The sequence below is a fragment of the Elephas maximus genome, chromosome 12, assembly GCF_024166365.1.
Source record: "Elephas maximus indicus isolate mEleMax1 chromosome 12, mEleMax1 primary haplotype, whole genome shotgun sequence".
Lineage (NCBI taxonomy): Eukaryota > Metazoa > Chordata > Mammalia > Proboscidea > Elephantidae > Elephas > Elephas maximus.
Window position 1 is genome coordinate 109269775 of NC_064830.1, and position 16258 is coordinate 109286032.

At 59.4% G+C, this 16258-nt stretch overlaps 1 protein-coding gene across 8 annotated transcripts in view; it reads right to left on the reverse strand.

The window, feature by feature from the left end:
* GTF2IRD1 (GTF2I repeat domain containing 1) overlaps window positions 1–16258 on the reverse strand; it is a 152836-nt gene that overhangs the window by 88589 nt on the left and 47989 nt on the right. For 6 of the 8 annotated variants that reach the window (XM_049904777.1, XM_049904776.1, XM_049904784.1 and 3 more), the window contains exons 3-9: window positions 15556–15697; window positions 12841–12996; window positions 10817–11000; window positions 9770–10074; window positions 8655–8744; window positions 6940–7023; window positions 1926–2109 (exon numbers count right to left, since the gene is read on the reverse strand). In XM_049904777.1, the coding sequence (XP_049760734.1) occupies window positions 1926–2109; window positions 6940–7023; window positions 8655–8744; window positions 9770–10074; window positions 10817–11000; window positions 12841–12996; window positions 15556–15697 (1145 nt within the window). The remainder of the gene's footprint in view (window positions 1–1925; window positions 2110–6939; window positions 7024–8654; window positions 8745–9769; window positions 10075–10816; window positions 11001–12840; window positions 12997–15555; window positions 15698–16258) is intronic. The other 2 variants (XM_049904779.1, XM_049904778.1) reach the window with 2 other exon arrangements.

Here is a 16258-nt window from a genome sequence, read left to right on the forward strand (position 1 = left end):
CACTAGATAACTAAGGCCGCATCCGACCCCCAAGACCTGCTGCCTCCACTCAATGCACCCAGAAGCCTGGGGTTGGGGTTATCCTGGCCATCCACCAGCAACACTGCTCACCCCAAATCAATCCCAATCCTCTCTCCCTCTGCCTACCACACACTCACCTGGACCACTGGTCTCCCCACCTCTGTGCAGGTCTCCCTAGATTCAACCCCCACCCCTGCACAGTGGGTCTCTCAGATCCCGGTGCTCATCTTCTAACAGGCCCTCCCACTCCTACAACACTCCAAACTCAGAGCCCACCCCAGCCTCTGCCTGTGCCCCGGCCTCCCTGCATCCCTTAGGCTCCTGGGCTGCCCAGGCAGCCGTCAACCCCTCTGACCAGACATTGCCCAGTTCCTCGCACGGCAGCCCCTTCTCCACCTCCCGTCACCCTGTTTATTCCCTAAGCTCTAAGAAGTCAGACCACCAGCCATCCATCAGCTTACTGCACGGTGGCAGTGTGTGTTGCTGGAAGGTGTGCTACTGCTATTTCAAATACCAGCAGGGTCACCCATGGTTGATGGGTGTCAGCAGAGCTTCCAGACTGAGGCAGACTAGGAATAAAGGCCTGGTGAGCTACTTCTGAAAATTAGCCTACGAAAGCCTTATAGATCACAACAGACCATTGTCCAACTCGCTTGAACACGTCATCAGCAGGGAGCAATTGCTGGGGGAGGACATCATGTTTGGTGAAACAGGGCTGGTGAGGGCGAGGGAAATCCTCAGGGAGGTGGACTGGCCACAATGATGGCCTCGAACACGCTGGGACTGTGAGGATAACGCAGGACTGGGCGACGTTAAGGTCACCATGAATCGGAGTTGACCCCACGGCAGCTAACAACAGCAACAAGAAGAAGGCATGGGCCCCAGTTTAAGAAAAGCACCTGTTCGCTCATTCCACAAGCACACGTCTGGCATCTATGCTACACAGGCACTGTCCTAGGTGCTGAGGACGCGGCAGCCACAGAACACAGCACCCGCCTCAGCTCTGCTGACAGCCCAGCGGCACTGACCAGCCAGCTCGTGAGCGCATGTGCACAATGGGAGCTCCAGAGACAGGCGCCAGGGATGCGGACAGGTGCCCCAGAGGCAGGGGGCCAGACATCATGGCCTCCAGGCAGCCCTCCATTTCTAACCATTCAGGAAAAGGCAGCCTAGGAATCTGGGCTTGGCCTGGAGATGCTGACATGTGCTTGGTGGCACGCTGGCCTGCTGAGCTGGGGAGGTGCAGGGCTGCAGCTTTGGGGCCATTGCACTCTTCCCCTCCTACCCACCCACAATGTGCCAGCAAAAAGCGGCAGCCTGGGAGGGCAGGACAGAGGTGAAGCCGCCACCCCGTCTGAGCTTGGTGGGGGCCCTCTGATAGCAGGTGAGTTCAAAGACCACAGGTCTTCTTTAGGGAATAGAAAACAACCCTTAATAAGAACTTCCTGGGTGCCCGCTCAGGCCAGGCACTGTACCTCCCTCTCCCCATCCAATCCACAAACGGGGCCCTTGAGGATAATGCCCTACTGCTCAGTCAGGAAGCCAGGGTCCTGCTAAGTCACAGAGCCCTCCATTCACCCCGCCCCATCGGCTGCCTCTGGGCCCCTGCTCAGCCGGCACCCCCAGGCCCCAGCCGGCACCCCCAGCCCGCACCCCCAGGCCCCAGCCAGCACCCCCAGCCCACACCCCAGGCCCCAGCCGGCACCCCCAGCCCACACCCCAGGCCCCAGCCCGCACCCCAGCCCGAGCAGGCATCCCCAGCCCATACCCCCAGCTCGCACCCCAGGCCCCAGCTGGCACCCCCAGCCCACATCCCCCAGCCCGCACCCCAGGCCCCAGCCGGCACCCCCAGCCCACAGGCCCCAGCCAGGACCCCCAGCCAGCACCCCCAGCCTGCCCTGCACCTCTTGATGATGAAGTGAATGCTGTGTCGCTCCTCCAGGATCCGCTTCAGCTTGGGGACCCCATACGTGCAGGGGCGCTTGAAGGGGATCTTGTCTGGGATGCCCACGATCTCCACGGCCTCTGGGTCGCAGGCAATCTTCCTGTAGGGGACGGGGACCATGTGGTCCAGGCCCAGGGCTTCCGCTGGAAGGGCAACAGCAAGGCTGAGGGAGAGACGAGGTGCAGGACACCCAGGGCTGTCACCATCCTCCCGCCCAGCCTCCCTGACACCACTCGGACCACAGAGGGCTGCTGCTGAAACGTCTTTCTGTAAAGATGTACAGGCTCCTGTTCTATTCAGAGAGGGCCAAAGGCCCACCTGGGTCTCCAGGCTAGGTGTGAGCTCAACCCCTGATCTGCTCCACCCTCGTGTTGCGCCCCACCTAGCCAGGCACACACCCACCTGGGGTCCTCGCACATGCTTGTCCTTCTGCTCAGATGCTCTTCCCCCAGGGAGCCGCAACCTGCCCTCCGTCCCTCCCTCCATTCAGGTGTCATCTTGTCGGCCCTGTAACGTGTGGTCTCCACCCCCCGTCCCTTAGCCTGCTCTGTACTCCATCAGGCATCTACTACCGCAGGGCATCATGTATGTGAACGCTCGGCTGCTAACCAAAAGGTGGGGTTTGAGCCTACTACCGCTTCTCGGGAGAAGACAGGGCAGTCTGCCCCAATGGGGCAGTTCTACTCTGTCCTATCGGGTCACTATGAGGCAGAATCGACTCGACAGCAATGGGTTTGGTTTTTTGTAGTAACATATACGAGGGCAGTCACAGCTCAGTGGTAGAATCCTTGCCTTCCATGTAGGAGACCCAGGTTCAATTCCCAGCCAACGCATCTCGAGCGCAGCCACCACCGGTCTGTCGGTAAAGGCTTGTGTGTTGCTATCATGCTGAACAGGACTCAACAGTTTCCAGACTAAAACAGGCTAGGAAGAAAGGCCTGGCAATCTACTTCTGAAAATTAGCCAATGAAAACCCTGTGGATCACAACAGTCCCACCTATAACCAATCGTATGGATGGCACAGGACCAGGCCGCGTTTTATTCCAAAGTGCGTGGGGTCACCACAAGTTGTGGTCCAATTAAACAGCAGCTAATAACAACGTTATATACCTGTGTCGTGTGGAACGTGAGCTCGGTACCTCCGGGATCCAGACTAGGGCCTGGCACATAGTGGGCACTCTGTAAATATTCCCTAAATGAATGAACGGCTGAAGGAAGCTCCCAGACTCTGGGTTGCTCCTGGTGGAATGACAGAAATATGCCAAGCTCTGTGGCACACAGGTGCGTCCTGTCTTCCAGAGAGGGCGACTCGCCTCGCACTCATCAGCATCAAAACATGGAGCAGCTGGAAGCTGACGGCTGTGCCAACGGCAGTGCAGAGAGCAACTGGGCCACGAACCGGTTACTCGTTCTTTTCTTCAGATCATTAGGTAGTTAGCTGCTGCCAGGTGACCCCACTCATGGAGACCTTGTGCACAACGTAATGAAACACTGCCTGGTCCTGCATCATCCTCACAATTGCCAGCGTGTTTCAGTCCATCGTTGGGGCTATTGTGTCAACCCATCTCACCGAGGGTCCGCCTTACCCTTGCTGGCCCTCGACTTCACCCAACATGACGTCCTTCTCCCTGCTGATGACTCATCCATAAGGTTTTGCTAATTTTCTGAAGTAGACTGTCAGGCCTTTCTTCCTAATCTTAGTCTGGAAGCTCTGCTGAAGCCTGTCCCCCGTCGGTGAGTCTGCTGGTGTTTGAAATAGCAGTGGCACAGCTTCCAGCATCACGGCACAACGCGTTACCACAGAAGGACAAACTGACAGACGGGCGATGGTCGGATCACGTGGTCTGGTCTCTTGCCATTTTACAGCCATTCACCTGCAGCCCAGCGCCACGTTTTCGTCCTCCGTTCACCAAATGCTTGAGCAGCACCCGTGTACTGTGGGCTGTGTGAGACCAGTTGGCACCTTCCTGGGGACTCATTCTCTGCAAGGCCTGGGCGTCTCTGCCACTCCTCGGCCTCCGCCACCCTGACCTTGCTCTTCTGGCCACACCAGGGCTTGTCTGTGCCCCTGCAAGGGCAGGCCGAGAGCTGGACCCACTCTCGCCACACCCTGCCAGGGGCAGGCTGGAGCCGCCGGGCCCCCCTTGGGCACCACAAACACAGTTTCTCTGTTGATATAGGCCAGGTCTGCGTTGGTGTCTTTGGCAGCCAAATCCCACTGTGAAGTCACACTCAGCTCGTTGTCAAACTCAACCCTCTGTCAAACCATCTCTCCCTCCAGCGTCGCCGCCTGCTCCCAGCACTGGGGCAATGGGCTCTGAGTCTGCGTGAACAGGCTCCATCGGGCTCCTCTGGTTTGCTGGGCCTGTCTCTCCACGGTGTGCAGACTCAGTGGACAGGTACATGGCCTTGCAGAATCCAGCCTCTGCCCGCTGGGAGGGGAGAGGGAAGAGGGAAGGGACTGCCCCTGAGCAGAGCCTCTGTCCCTGTCTGCTCACAACGTTATCTCCAGGTGAGGGCGCTCTTGAGGCTTCCCGAGGGCTCGGCCTCCTCCCGTTTCTTCATTGTCTGTTTTTCCCTCTGCACCCCCAGCCCATTGCTGATCCCCTTCACCCAGAGAGGGTGGCCGACAGGACAGAACCAGGAGCAGGCCAGGTACCCATGGCCACTTCTGCTGGTCCAGGTTTGAGGGACACCTCAGCTCCCACGCCCAGACCCAGGGCCTCCAGTATCATGAGGCCCGTCCTCCTTCCCAGGCAGCCCAGGGCTCTCTGTCCTGAGCAGGCAAGCTCGAAACTCCTTTATCTGGGGCTGGAGGGGCTCAAGTGCTGGCACTTGGACATAGGCCTAGCATTCTAGGAACCGCCCAGGACGCACAACAGGCTGGAAGGTGGGCAGCGGCCAAGGTTAGCTCTGCTGGGGCAGGACCCTTGCCAAGGCGGCTGCAGCTGGCTCCTCCCAGCTCTTCCCCCTGCCGCCATTCCAGCTTGTACCTGCCCTCGGGTGGGGAGAAACTCAGCTGCAGAGGGCGGAGTGGGCCAGCCCAGGCCACATCAAAGGCGCCCAGGCTGTCCCAGATGCCTTACTGAGAGCCTCACTCAGACTCACCTAACCCAGGAGGCCCAGTCTGCCAAGTCCACCTGCCCAGACCTCCCCAACCCTGGCCCAGATCAAAGGGCACCTCCAGGGGTGGATTACCCAGTAAGGAAGGTAAGCACGGGCTTACGTACTAGGCTGTAGTGCACAGTTTCACATTTTTCACATGGTGAAAACATATGAAATTGTGCACTGCAGATTAGTAAGTAAGCACAAGTAAGCCCGTGCTTACCTTGCTCACCAGGTCATCTGCCCCCATCAGTGATTGTAAATTTGAAAAGAGGCTTTGATTGTCTTGGAAGGCGCTGTGGGACTAGGACAGAGATAGATGCCAGCCACACCTGGAAACAATCTCTGACGTGGTGAAAAAACGTGAAATCATTCACTACAGATGATCTGATAGGAAGGTAAGCACCGTGCTTACCTTCCTGCTGGATAATCCGCCCCTGGGCACCCCCCCCGAAGCCAGTACTGATTCCCCGGCCTGTGGACACCTCGTCCTCCTCTGGGCTGCCCACTTTTCTGAGGGTCCCAGTGCTGCAGACTCTGGTGGCTACTGCTGACACACCTGCAGGCACCTGCTGGACAGGGCACGCCTCGAGGCCAGTCTCCCCAAGTCATCCCATTACAGTGCCTGGTACAGGTGGGAGCTCAGAACACACCACAAAGAATGTGTGAGAAGAGAAACGGGAGGGAGGAAAAGAGGGAGGACGAGGAAGAAAGGAAAGGAGACAAGGACAGAAGAAGGGAGAAAGAAGAAAAGAGGGTGGGAGGGAGGTAAGGCCCCCGCCCCAGTTCCTGTGAGGACGCTAAGATCAGGGAGGGAGCATGGAGAGCTCCGGGCTGCCCAAAAGGCATCTGCCAACTAGGGGTAGCACTCACTCCCTCCAGCACATGCAGGCCCAAGCCTCCTCTCCATCCCCCTGACCCCACAGTCCCCATAGCTCTGGCCTCTGGACAGCATCCTCATCCCTGCAGAGGGGCACTGTCCAGAGGGGAATGACATCACTCCTGGGTCACCGAGTAACCCGTGAGTCCCTGTGTCCATCTCTCTAGTGACTGAGAGCTGCCCTATGCAAGGGCCACAACACATCCTACCACGAATGGGCCCACAGATGGAGTTCCACAAAGGCTGAGCGAGTGAGCACAGGAGCAAGGACCACCAAGCAGGCAGGAAACCAGGGTGGGGGCACAGCAGGGGCCAGGACCCAGAGTAGGCAGGTCTAAGGCCATCTGGTCCAGCCTCTGTCTTCGAGCCAGCCAGGGGCTGTGTTCCCACAGCAGGCGAGCAGCTCAACGTGGGGAACCACCTGTGTGTGCTGTCCGGGGCCTGGACTGACGTCTGCTCTGAGCCAGCTCAGTCCTGGCTGCTGGGGACACAGCAGGGGCACGGAGGCAGACAGACAGGGCATCAGAGCACAGCGTGAGGGAGCCCACCTGGCTAGGTGACCCAGGAGCTGAGCGCCTATGACCAAGTAGGAATTTGCCCAGAAAAGGTGCAAAGGGCCCCCACCTGGGCACTGGAAAGGCACTGGGGCAGACCACAGCATGGGGCGGGGGGAACCAGCAAGGGGGTGACACCAGCCACAAGTCTGTCTCCTGGGCCCTCTGGATGGTCCCCAGATGGTGATCTGTCCCACGGGCCCTCCTCCCACAGACGAGTCAGATCTGGGGCTCTGCCATCAGCCTAGCCCCTGAAGGATCTGCAAGGGAAATACTGACACAGCCAACCCCTCCCCAGACAGGAGCACCAGGTGAGACCAGGGCTGGCATGCGTGGGCGCAGCATATGGCTCCCGCTGCCCTGTTGTGGAATAGGAGTGATGGCTGCGTAAAGAGAGGCTCACTGGCTGCCCCACGTGGCCGCTGCCCACTCACCGTATCTGCTGTTAAACAGGATCTGCACACACTCCCGGAGCGTGTTGATGTCCTCCGTCTCCTTGATGAAGGCGTCCCACTTCTCTATCAGAACACAGGGACACAGGTGAGGGCCCCACGGCCCAGCTGCCTCATGACCAGCCCCAACTGCCCCCCGCCCCGGTGGACCCTCCCAGCTGGGGGCTGCAGCCCAGGACAGCCACGCGCCCTCCACTGGCTTTCTCCTCCAGCGCCCTGGATGGCCCAGCCCTCCCGCTCACTGTCACCTCGGACCCTGACCCTGACCCTTCTTGGAAAGCAGCCCTGCACACATCCAGGGTGCTCCAGGGCCCCCGTCTGCTCCCTCCTAAGATGTCAAGCCTGTCCTCCTGGGGGCACTGCGTACTATGCAGGCTCAGCCTGTCCATCCTAGGCCCATCTTGCTCCAAACAGGCAGGAGGTGGGCAAAGCAGTCTCCTCAAGTAAGGAAAGGCTAAGTCGTGACCTCAAAGACCTCACCCTGTCAATCACACATCTGGGGTCTCAGCCAGCCTTGGCCCTGCTGGTCTGTCCAGTAAAACTAAGGCCTCTGCCTCAACTTCACTAACAGCAGCAGCACCAATAATCTGCTTCATTATAATTCATAAAAGCAACACCTCTCATTTATTAAATGCTTCTCTGCGCTAAGTACTTCATATGTCATCCTACATGTTATCCGACTTAATCCCTCAAGATAACTTTTAAACACAGATATTCCCATTTTGCAGATGGGAAACCTGAGGCTCAGAGAGGCTGAGCGTCTCGCCTGAGGTCATCCAGCTAGCACCCAGCAAGACTCTATCCCAGCTCGTGCCTCTTGCCCACTGTGGCCTCCCATGGTGCGGCTCCATTTGGATACCCACGTCTCCTCCCCCTCAGGGCTGGACCTTGTTTGGGGCAGTGGGCTTTCCAAACTGATCCCAGAGGACTGGGTTTTCTTAAAGACCCTCTCACTGGGGTGAGGCTGAGACCTCTAAAGGCAAAACTGCCAGGTTTAGCTTCATTCCTTTTTGCTACGATTTACACTCCCAAATTGTCCTGCTCTTGGTCCCTCTGTGTGGTATTTTAAAACATGTCCACAGATTTTTTGATACTCCCCTTTTCAAGTGGTAGAGTTTAATTCACCACCCTTTGAGCATAGGCTGGATCAAGTTTCTCACTTCTATTGGACAGAAGTATATGGCGGAAATGGCATCGATTTCTGAAGACCATTTCATAAAAGGAATACAGTTTCCTCCTTACTCTCTCCTAGGTCACTAACTCTGCAGGAAACCAGCTGCCATATTGTGAGGACACTCAAGCAGCACTAGAGGGGCCCACAAAGTGAGAAACTGAGGCCTCCTGCCAACAGCCACGTGCGGCAGCTTGAAAGTGGACACTCCAGCCCCACCCAAGCCTTCAGATGACTGCAGCCCCCATCTACACCTTCGCTGCAACCTCATGAGAGACCCTGAGCCAGAACGACCCAGCTAAGCCACTCTCGACCCTGACCCACAAAAACTGTGAGGTAACAAGTGCTTGCTGTTTGAAGCTAAGTTCTGTGGTAATCTGTCACGCAGCAGGAGCTAAGTATTCCACCCTGAGCCGGGCTGCGCCTCCTTTTCCTCACGAAGACCCAACGGACGTATTTCCGTTCCCGTGAGCACCGTCTCCCTGTGCCCACGTTGGCCAGGGTACTGCCGAGGGCGCCATCCTACCCGACTTGTCGTGGACGATGGAGAAGAGGATACGCTTGGAGGCCTGGACGTTCTGAATGAGAGGCCCGCCAGACCCGGGGGGCTTCTGTCCTGGACAAGGGAGAGGAATGGTACAGGTCTGAGGTGGGCCCCAAGGGGGCTCCCAGATTCAGGCTGAGGGGATGGGCTCTGGCTCTGCCAGGGAGACCCCGAGAGCAACCCTGCAATCATGAACTCGTGGCAAGCACTGTTAGTACCCGTTCCTTGACCAGAGGCCTCAGCCATCCTTTCCAAATGCCAGAGCAGCGAGGTAGGACACTGGAGCCACCTTCTATAGGTGGGACACTTGTTTCAGGAGTATAAGTCCTACCCCGTCAACCCACACATTTGTGGAGAGAGGGGTCCTTTCTTTTCCTTACGATAACGATAATAATAAAGGTAAATAGAACTTTTCAGCCTCTACCACGTGCCGAGCACTGGACTCAGCGCTTCGGTTCTCAATCTTTAGCACATATCAGAACCACTTGGTGGCCTTGTTAAAACACCCACTGCTGGCCCACCCCCAAAGTCTCAGGTTCAGCAGGGCTGGGTGGGGCCTGAGAACGTACATTTCTAACACACTCTCAGGAGATGCTGCCGCCACTGGCCTGTCATTTAATCACCATAACAACTCTGTGAGGTCAGTTCCATCCACATCCCCATTTTACAGATGAGGAAACTGAGGCTCGGGGTAGCGTTTGTCTCAGGACACACAGCCACTAAATAGAGGGACCAGGATATGAGCCCAGGTCTCTGTTGCACCCAGCTGTGGCTTCTTTTATGCTTCCAGGACCCCTACCTCAGTCCGAGTATGCAGTCAGCATTCATTAAATGCAGGAGGGTTAGACATGTGCTCCCTCCACAGGAGCCTCTGGGAGTCCCTCAGGCACTTCTTGGTCTCAGGCCAAGGACATCCTCCATAAATGGCTGAATGACCACCCAGGTTCAACTGGGTCTACACCATCTGCTCAGCCCACCCCTCTGCCCGGACACACCTCCTGCCAGCCTGAGGAAAACCTGAGTCTCCTGACCCATCCTTAGAGAGTACTCCCTCTGTCCCCCCTCTAGACTTGGGGTCCCAGCAGCAGCAGCATTACCACAGCAGTCGGGGAAGTCATGGGCAGCGGGAACCTTGGGTTCCGGGCGGCCCAGGCCCAGGTCACTGGGGGCAAGTGGGCAGGTGGGCGCCTCCTGCTTGAGCTCTCGGATGGCGTGGCTGGGGAGTGCAGCGCTGTACAGGAAGCTGGCCACAGAGGTGGAGGTGGCGCTGGGGGGCAGGTCCTGGGGTGGCACCTTGGGGGCCTGGCCGTGCAGGCCGCAATCCCGTGAGCCCTTGGGTATCAGAGAGACTCCATTCAGCTCTACCACGGCCTTTGAGTCCCGCCCGCCATCCTCGAGCGGCCTGGGGAAGGGAAAGAAGGACACGTGGACAGCCTTGTACACCTGTCTGTCCCACACGATGTCTCTCTCCTTCCACCCCTGATCCCCTCCGCAGAAGAGACCAGCCCTGGCAGTGCACAGCACAGGTAGGGGTGTAGGTCCAGAGGGGCCATCATGCCCAGGGCCACACAGCGAGGCCAGTGAGGGAGCAAGCCCTGTGCCCCTCATCCACCCACCACAGCCCTCCAGACTCCATCATCTCCTTCCACGTTTCCCTGGGGGCCACCAATAGTGGCCTTAGCAGAGCTGGGCTCAGATTCAAGCCCTCAGGCTGACCTCCAGGCTGTCCTGCCAACTGGTACAGCTTGGCTGTCTCAATAGCTCTATCCCCCGTCAGCGCCTAACACAGCCCACGTGGCCCGGCTCTTCCTATCGCCACACTTGTGTGCAGCTGCCCCTGACACCTGCAGTGGCTTTATGTGACCTTCTGCCAAGTCAAGTCTCTTTCGGCCTCTTTCCAAGTCCTGCATAGGGGCCCCCACGAAGACTTCTGTGACCCAATGGCGGGGCTCTAGCCGTGTTCTACTCCAGGGTGCTTGCCTCACCTCCACCATCGGACTGGGAGTTTTCACAGCCAGGGCCCCGTGGGTGTCTGAAGCCTCTCCCCTCTGGCTGGGTGAGCGGCCCAGGGTGGCCGGGCTGACCGGCAGCAGGTGGCCCCCGGCTGGCCCTGGCCCAGCCCCTCCCTGGGACTCCTCACTCACCTCTTGAACTTGAATCGGATGCGGTGGCTGTGCTCCAAGATGGCCATGAGGGCTTTGGGGTCATACTCGGCCGGCTTCCGGAAGGCCAGGCCCTCAGGCAGCCCCTGCACGGCCAGCAGCCCTGGCTCCTTGAGTAGCCGCTCGTAGGGCAGCGGCACCACACTGGCCTTGCCCAGGGCCTCACCTGTGGGGGCAGGGTGGGAGAAGGCCAGGGTAAGAGAGTAGCCAGGCCGGGTCGGGGCCGGGAGTGCCCCAGAGCAGGGGCAATGTGGAGTGACTCCCCTGGGTGCCAGGTTCCCTGTAAACTGGACCCCACAGACCCCTCAGAAATGCAAGCTTCACAGCAGAACAACCCCCCACAGCTGGGGGCCGGGTGGGCAGGGCTGTGGACAAGGCCTTGTCTGCACCTGAGAGACTACAACTCCCTCAGCTGGGTGGCCTCGCTTCCCCGACACTCCCCTTCCACTCTGTGTGGCGGGGCCGGGCAGGGCCTGGGGCAGCTCCTCAGAGGCAGAAGGTGAGGAGGACAAAGAGGTGAGAGAGAAAGGGGCACAAGAGATAGAGAAAAGGTGGCTGCCGGGAGACAGATGGTGAGGAAAAAGCCAGAGGCAGGAACGGAGAGCTGTAGGAAGGAAGAGGAAGTGAGGAAGAGAGAAAGCAGGAGGCAACTTTAAAAAGGGGGGCTCAGAAGAAAAGGGAGGAGACAAAGAAGATGGACTGAGGAGAGACAGGAGAGGCGGCGCAGGGAGGGAAGGGGAGATATGGCCAGCGACTGAGGGAATGGGTGGCCGGCTGTGGATGGACAGAGGCCTGGTCCCTGTGACATCTTGTCACCACCCACTGCAGCCACCCCCAGAGCCAGAAAGCGGCCCCTCCTCTCACAGCCACCCCTGACCGTGCCCAAGGTGGGCCAAGGCCAGGGCAGGCGGCAGGTGTGCCGGCCCTGGGCACCAGCCCTGCAGCCAGCAGTGCTGCAGCGACACAGCCAATCGGCGTGACAAGCCCACCTATCCATGGTGGCCGGCGCCCCACTCAGGGCCTCTGGGCCCTCCCCCAACTCGGCCTCCTCCTGACACCAGGTTTCCTCACAGACCTTTGCTCCACGGAACCAGGGGCCACAGGAAGGAAAGCAATAAAGCAAGTCAGAAGTGAGTGAGGCAGGACCCCAGGGCCTGAAAGGACCCAGGAGGTCACCCAGGGAGTGTGATAGCCACCACCAGGGTCCCGAGACTTTCCCTCCACAGCCTGACAGCTCTGAAGGGAGGCCAGGCCTCCTCCTCCTCCCCCAGCAGGAAGGACTTGGCTGACCAGCTGGCCTTCACTCAGTCATTCAACAAACACGTCCTGAACATGGGTGGTCATAGGGCCCTGAGAGGGCAGACACTGTCTTTGACTCTGGAGGGCACTTGAGCTAATGAGGGGACAGGGCAGACTGGGAGGGGCTGAGCCTTAGAGATGATGCAGGTGTTCACCAGATGGGGCAGGCAGCCCCCCAATGAACACCCTCGCAAAGGTGTGGCCAGGGTGTGCTGGAGAATAGAAAGTGGTTCCCTGGGGTGGGGTCAGGGTAGGTCTGTGCGGTCAGGCAGGGAGACACAGGTAGGAGACAGGCCTCAGTGGGCCACCTATGTCACACTGAGGCAGTGGGGAGTCACTGAAGGCTGTGGAGGGAGATCCCTGGGGATGAGAGCTATGCTCTGGAAAGATGCCCTTGGTCATAGGACAGAGGAGGGGGCAGCAGGGAGAGCCTGGAGACGAGGAGGCCACAGCGAGCCCGGGCCACTTCTAGGAGAGACGTGGCAAGGACCTGTGTCAGGGGACAGCAGAAGGTTCAGGAAATGGGGCTGGGGGACTATCCATGCCTGGGATGTGGGGTGCAGCAGGGCTGGGGTAGGTAACACCCCCATGCCTTGAGTCTAGCTTTGTCCAGGGCCACAGGGGGGCAGCAGGGAGGTCACAGCAGCTGGGCCAGGACTGGGGCTCCCTCCCCCCAGGGCCCCAAATGGAATGAGGAAGGATCTTACTATAAAGAACATCAAACATCTCCTCTACCATCTTCCGCAGAAGGTACACATCCGAGCTGTGCTCCAGGGCGGACCGTGGGATGCTCCGGCCGCAGCCCTCGCCCCGCTGCACCTTCTTGGGGTGCTCTGCCTCCGGCTCCTTCCATGGGGGCCCCCCTGCAGGGCACAGTATGCGGACCTACCATGAGCACCCCCCACCCACCCCGTGCTGAGCCCCACAGCCAGGACCCCAACATGGTGTATGAGGGAATGAGTACATGGGAATTAATGGGTGGGCCCCTCTCTCCTCACCGAGGGCCAGGGCTGGTCATCTTGGAGTCCCCAGTGCCCAGCACAGGGGCTGGGTCTCATCCCTGGTCACCTCTTAGTTGCTGTGTGACCCTGGGCAAGTCCCCCCATCTCTGAGCCTTAGTCTGTGAGCTCGTGTGGGACGCAGCTGGCCTGGCTCAGAACTGGAGCTCAGCAAACATCTGTCCTATCTGTCCTGGCCTGTGCTCTGTCCTCACCAGTTCAGGCCCTGGTTTTCTGCTCTGTCAAACAGGAGGCCTTGGGGCTGCAAAGGGGCAGGTTCAAGCCAGGCTGGGCCAGGACAGGGGCCAGAAGTGTGCTTGGATCCCTGGGGAACGTGCTAGAAGCTGCGTCGTTGGAGAGGGGGAGAGAGGGCCCCATGCCCCCTCCCAGCTTGAAGTCTGCTCTCCTCTGGGAATCTACAGAGCTTGAAATAAACCAGCTGAGCTACAGGCGCTATAAATAGTGGCTCTGCCGGCTCTGGGAAGCCAGGTGCTCCTTCCCCAGCCCCAGGCTGGCCCCCGCTTGGGAGGCTGGGAGCCCCAGGGCCCTGCCACCACCCATCCACTCCACCCCACCCAGCAACTAGGCCTCCCCTGACCCTGGAGAAGCTCTGAGGGCTGTGTGGGACGTGGGGCTGGCTGGGGGAGCTGCTGGGCACCCGTCATGAACTGCCCAGGCCAGAATGCCCTTCCCTTAAACGGCTGGTCCTCAGGTCTAGGCCCGGGTGTAGCACAAAGACTAATCAGAGCCGTGATAACAGCAGCCGATGTTCACGGAGCGTGAACTAAGTGCCAGGCATTATTTCGACTCACAGCAGTGGACTAACCAGTTAGCAAGGTGCACGCGGGTTGGCTTGTGCATACTTACTAGTCTGGAGAGCACAATTTCACACCACATGGTGAGAAGCAGGTGAATTTGTGCACTACAGACGGGGAAGCACAGGGAAGCTGTGCACACCTTGTTTATCAGGTCATCTGTCCCGCTCACTCACTGCATCCTCAGGCTGCCCCGTGAGGGGGGCAGCACGGCTCGCCCCACTCCACATATGAGGAGGTTAAGGCCCAGTGGCTGGTAGGTGGCCAGAGCCGGGATATGGAGCCAGGCAGTGGGAGCCTAGAGCCTGGCTCTTGACCTCACACCTGGCAAAATTGGAGAGTCAGGGTATGGTCTCAGATCGCTCACCGGCTGTGTGCCCTTCAGGGCTGGGAGCCAAGCCCTGCCCTGCACCTCCCTCAGGAGCTCATGGCCAAGCCGGGGCACCAGGCATAACCAACAGAATTTATAGTGCAGGATGCTGGTGCCATGTTGACACAACCAGAGCCTGGGGGCTGGACGGTGAGGCGCAGATGGGCCTGGGATGGAGAACCTCCCAGGTATGGGAACCTGTGAACCCTGGAGGCAGGGAGGCATCTGGCAGGCAGAGGAGAGGAGCAAGGCCTTCCAGGCAGGGGACGGTGTGGGCAAGGACAGAGAATTAGAAGAGACATGCAGCCCTGGGAACTGCTGGTCCTTCAGCAGCACAGTGGAGCCTGGGATGGGAGCGAGGACGCCCAGGAAGATAGAATACAGAGGCAGGGCTGGGTCAGGCGGGGTCAGGAAGGCCAGGGGAACTATGAGCAGTTGGCGGCTTCAGAACGGCCCCTCTGCCTCAGGGCTCCCAGGTGACAGCTCTGCCCACTGGTCTCTTCCAAGGGCACCCAGGGTCCCCCAGCAGGGCCCACAGAGGTGCCAGTGCAGCACCCAGACACAGCAGACGGAAGGCTCTCTGGCCTCCCCATTCTGAAGGATGCAGCAGAGAGCACCTGGGTTTCAGAAGCCTCGGACCCTGCCTCCTCACTTGTCAGTTGTGTGTCCCTGGGGAAGTGGTTTAGTGCACCACGCCTCCGCGGGCCCATGGCCTGACCTGCAGCCCTGTGCAGCACAGTACCAGCTTGCCTTCATCGGGTACTTCCTGTGCCGGCCCATGCTGGGTGCTGCACATGGGCTTGGGCACTTCATCCCCATGAGCCTCTGTGAGGTGGCTACTACGACTGTAACGTTAATATAATATGGCAGCACCTGCCTCGTGGGGCTGATGCCGGGACAGACGAGTTAACATCTGTAAGGGGCATGCACGCAGCAGGGGCTCAATACATGCTAGCTGAGCAGTGTGCTAGCTCCTGTGCTCAGGGGTGCAAAGTCCAGTGGTGGAACTGGGCAGGTGTGAACAAGCAGGGCGAGTTGGTAGTCTGGCCGCCCCAGTCAGCCAGGCTCTATCAACACACACTTGGCCCCCCAATAACTCTATCTCAGGACGCATGCACAGCCCCGAGCTGCCCAGTTCGTCCTCCCTCCGAGTGCCCGATGGGCACGGCTGGGGACTCGGAGATTGCCTGAAGTCCCTGCCCTCAGGGAACCTTCTGGAGCACGGCACTGGGTACTCACGGCAGAACCTGAGGAAGTCTGACTGCAGCTCCTTCCGCGCATTCAGGAACATTCTCCCCTTCTCGGTGCCTACCACAAAGGCGCTCTCATCATGCACGGCGACACAGGCCACCTCCGCGTTCAGTTTGGAGAGGGCAGAGCACTGTGGGGGGCAGGGGCTGTGAGCTGGGCAAGGTCCCCTACCCCAGGACACCTCCCGCGTCAGCTGCCTGAGACCCCAGCGGCAACAGCTCCATGAAGAGGCCGCCCCTTCAGTGCTCCTGGTCTGTCTGAGAATCCACACTGCTGTGAATACATGACGCCCCAGAGACTGGCCGTCAGGGTGGGAAGAACGTATGGTCACAGGGCTGGAGGGGCAGAAAGCTCCTGAAGGGGACGGCCAAGGCACGTGGGCTCTGTTCCTCCCTGCAGGTCCTCCTTGCTCTGGGGGTGCTCTCTCCCCCAGCCTCGGGGGCAATCCTGGCCTGGGTGCTCTTGGACGCTCTCAAAGTCCTGGATGACAAGGAGGAGACAGGTGCAGCCTGGACAGATCCAGGCTCCACTCCCACCATACCACTTCCCGCGGTGGGCCCTGGGGCAGGTCACGCCGTCTCTGGGCCCCAGTTTCCACATCTGTACAGTGGGGGCAAGCTGCCAGCTCCCAGGGCTACAGCGAGGAGTCAGCGAGGCCTGGTGGGCGGGAGGAATCTCTGAAACACCTGTG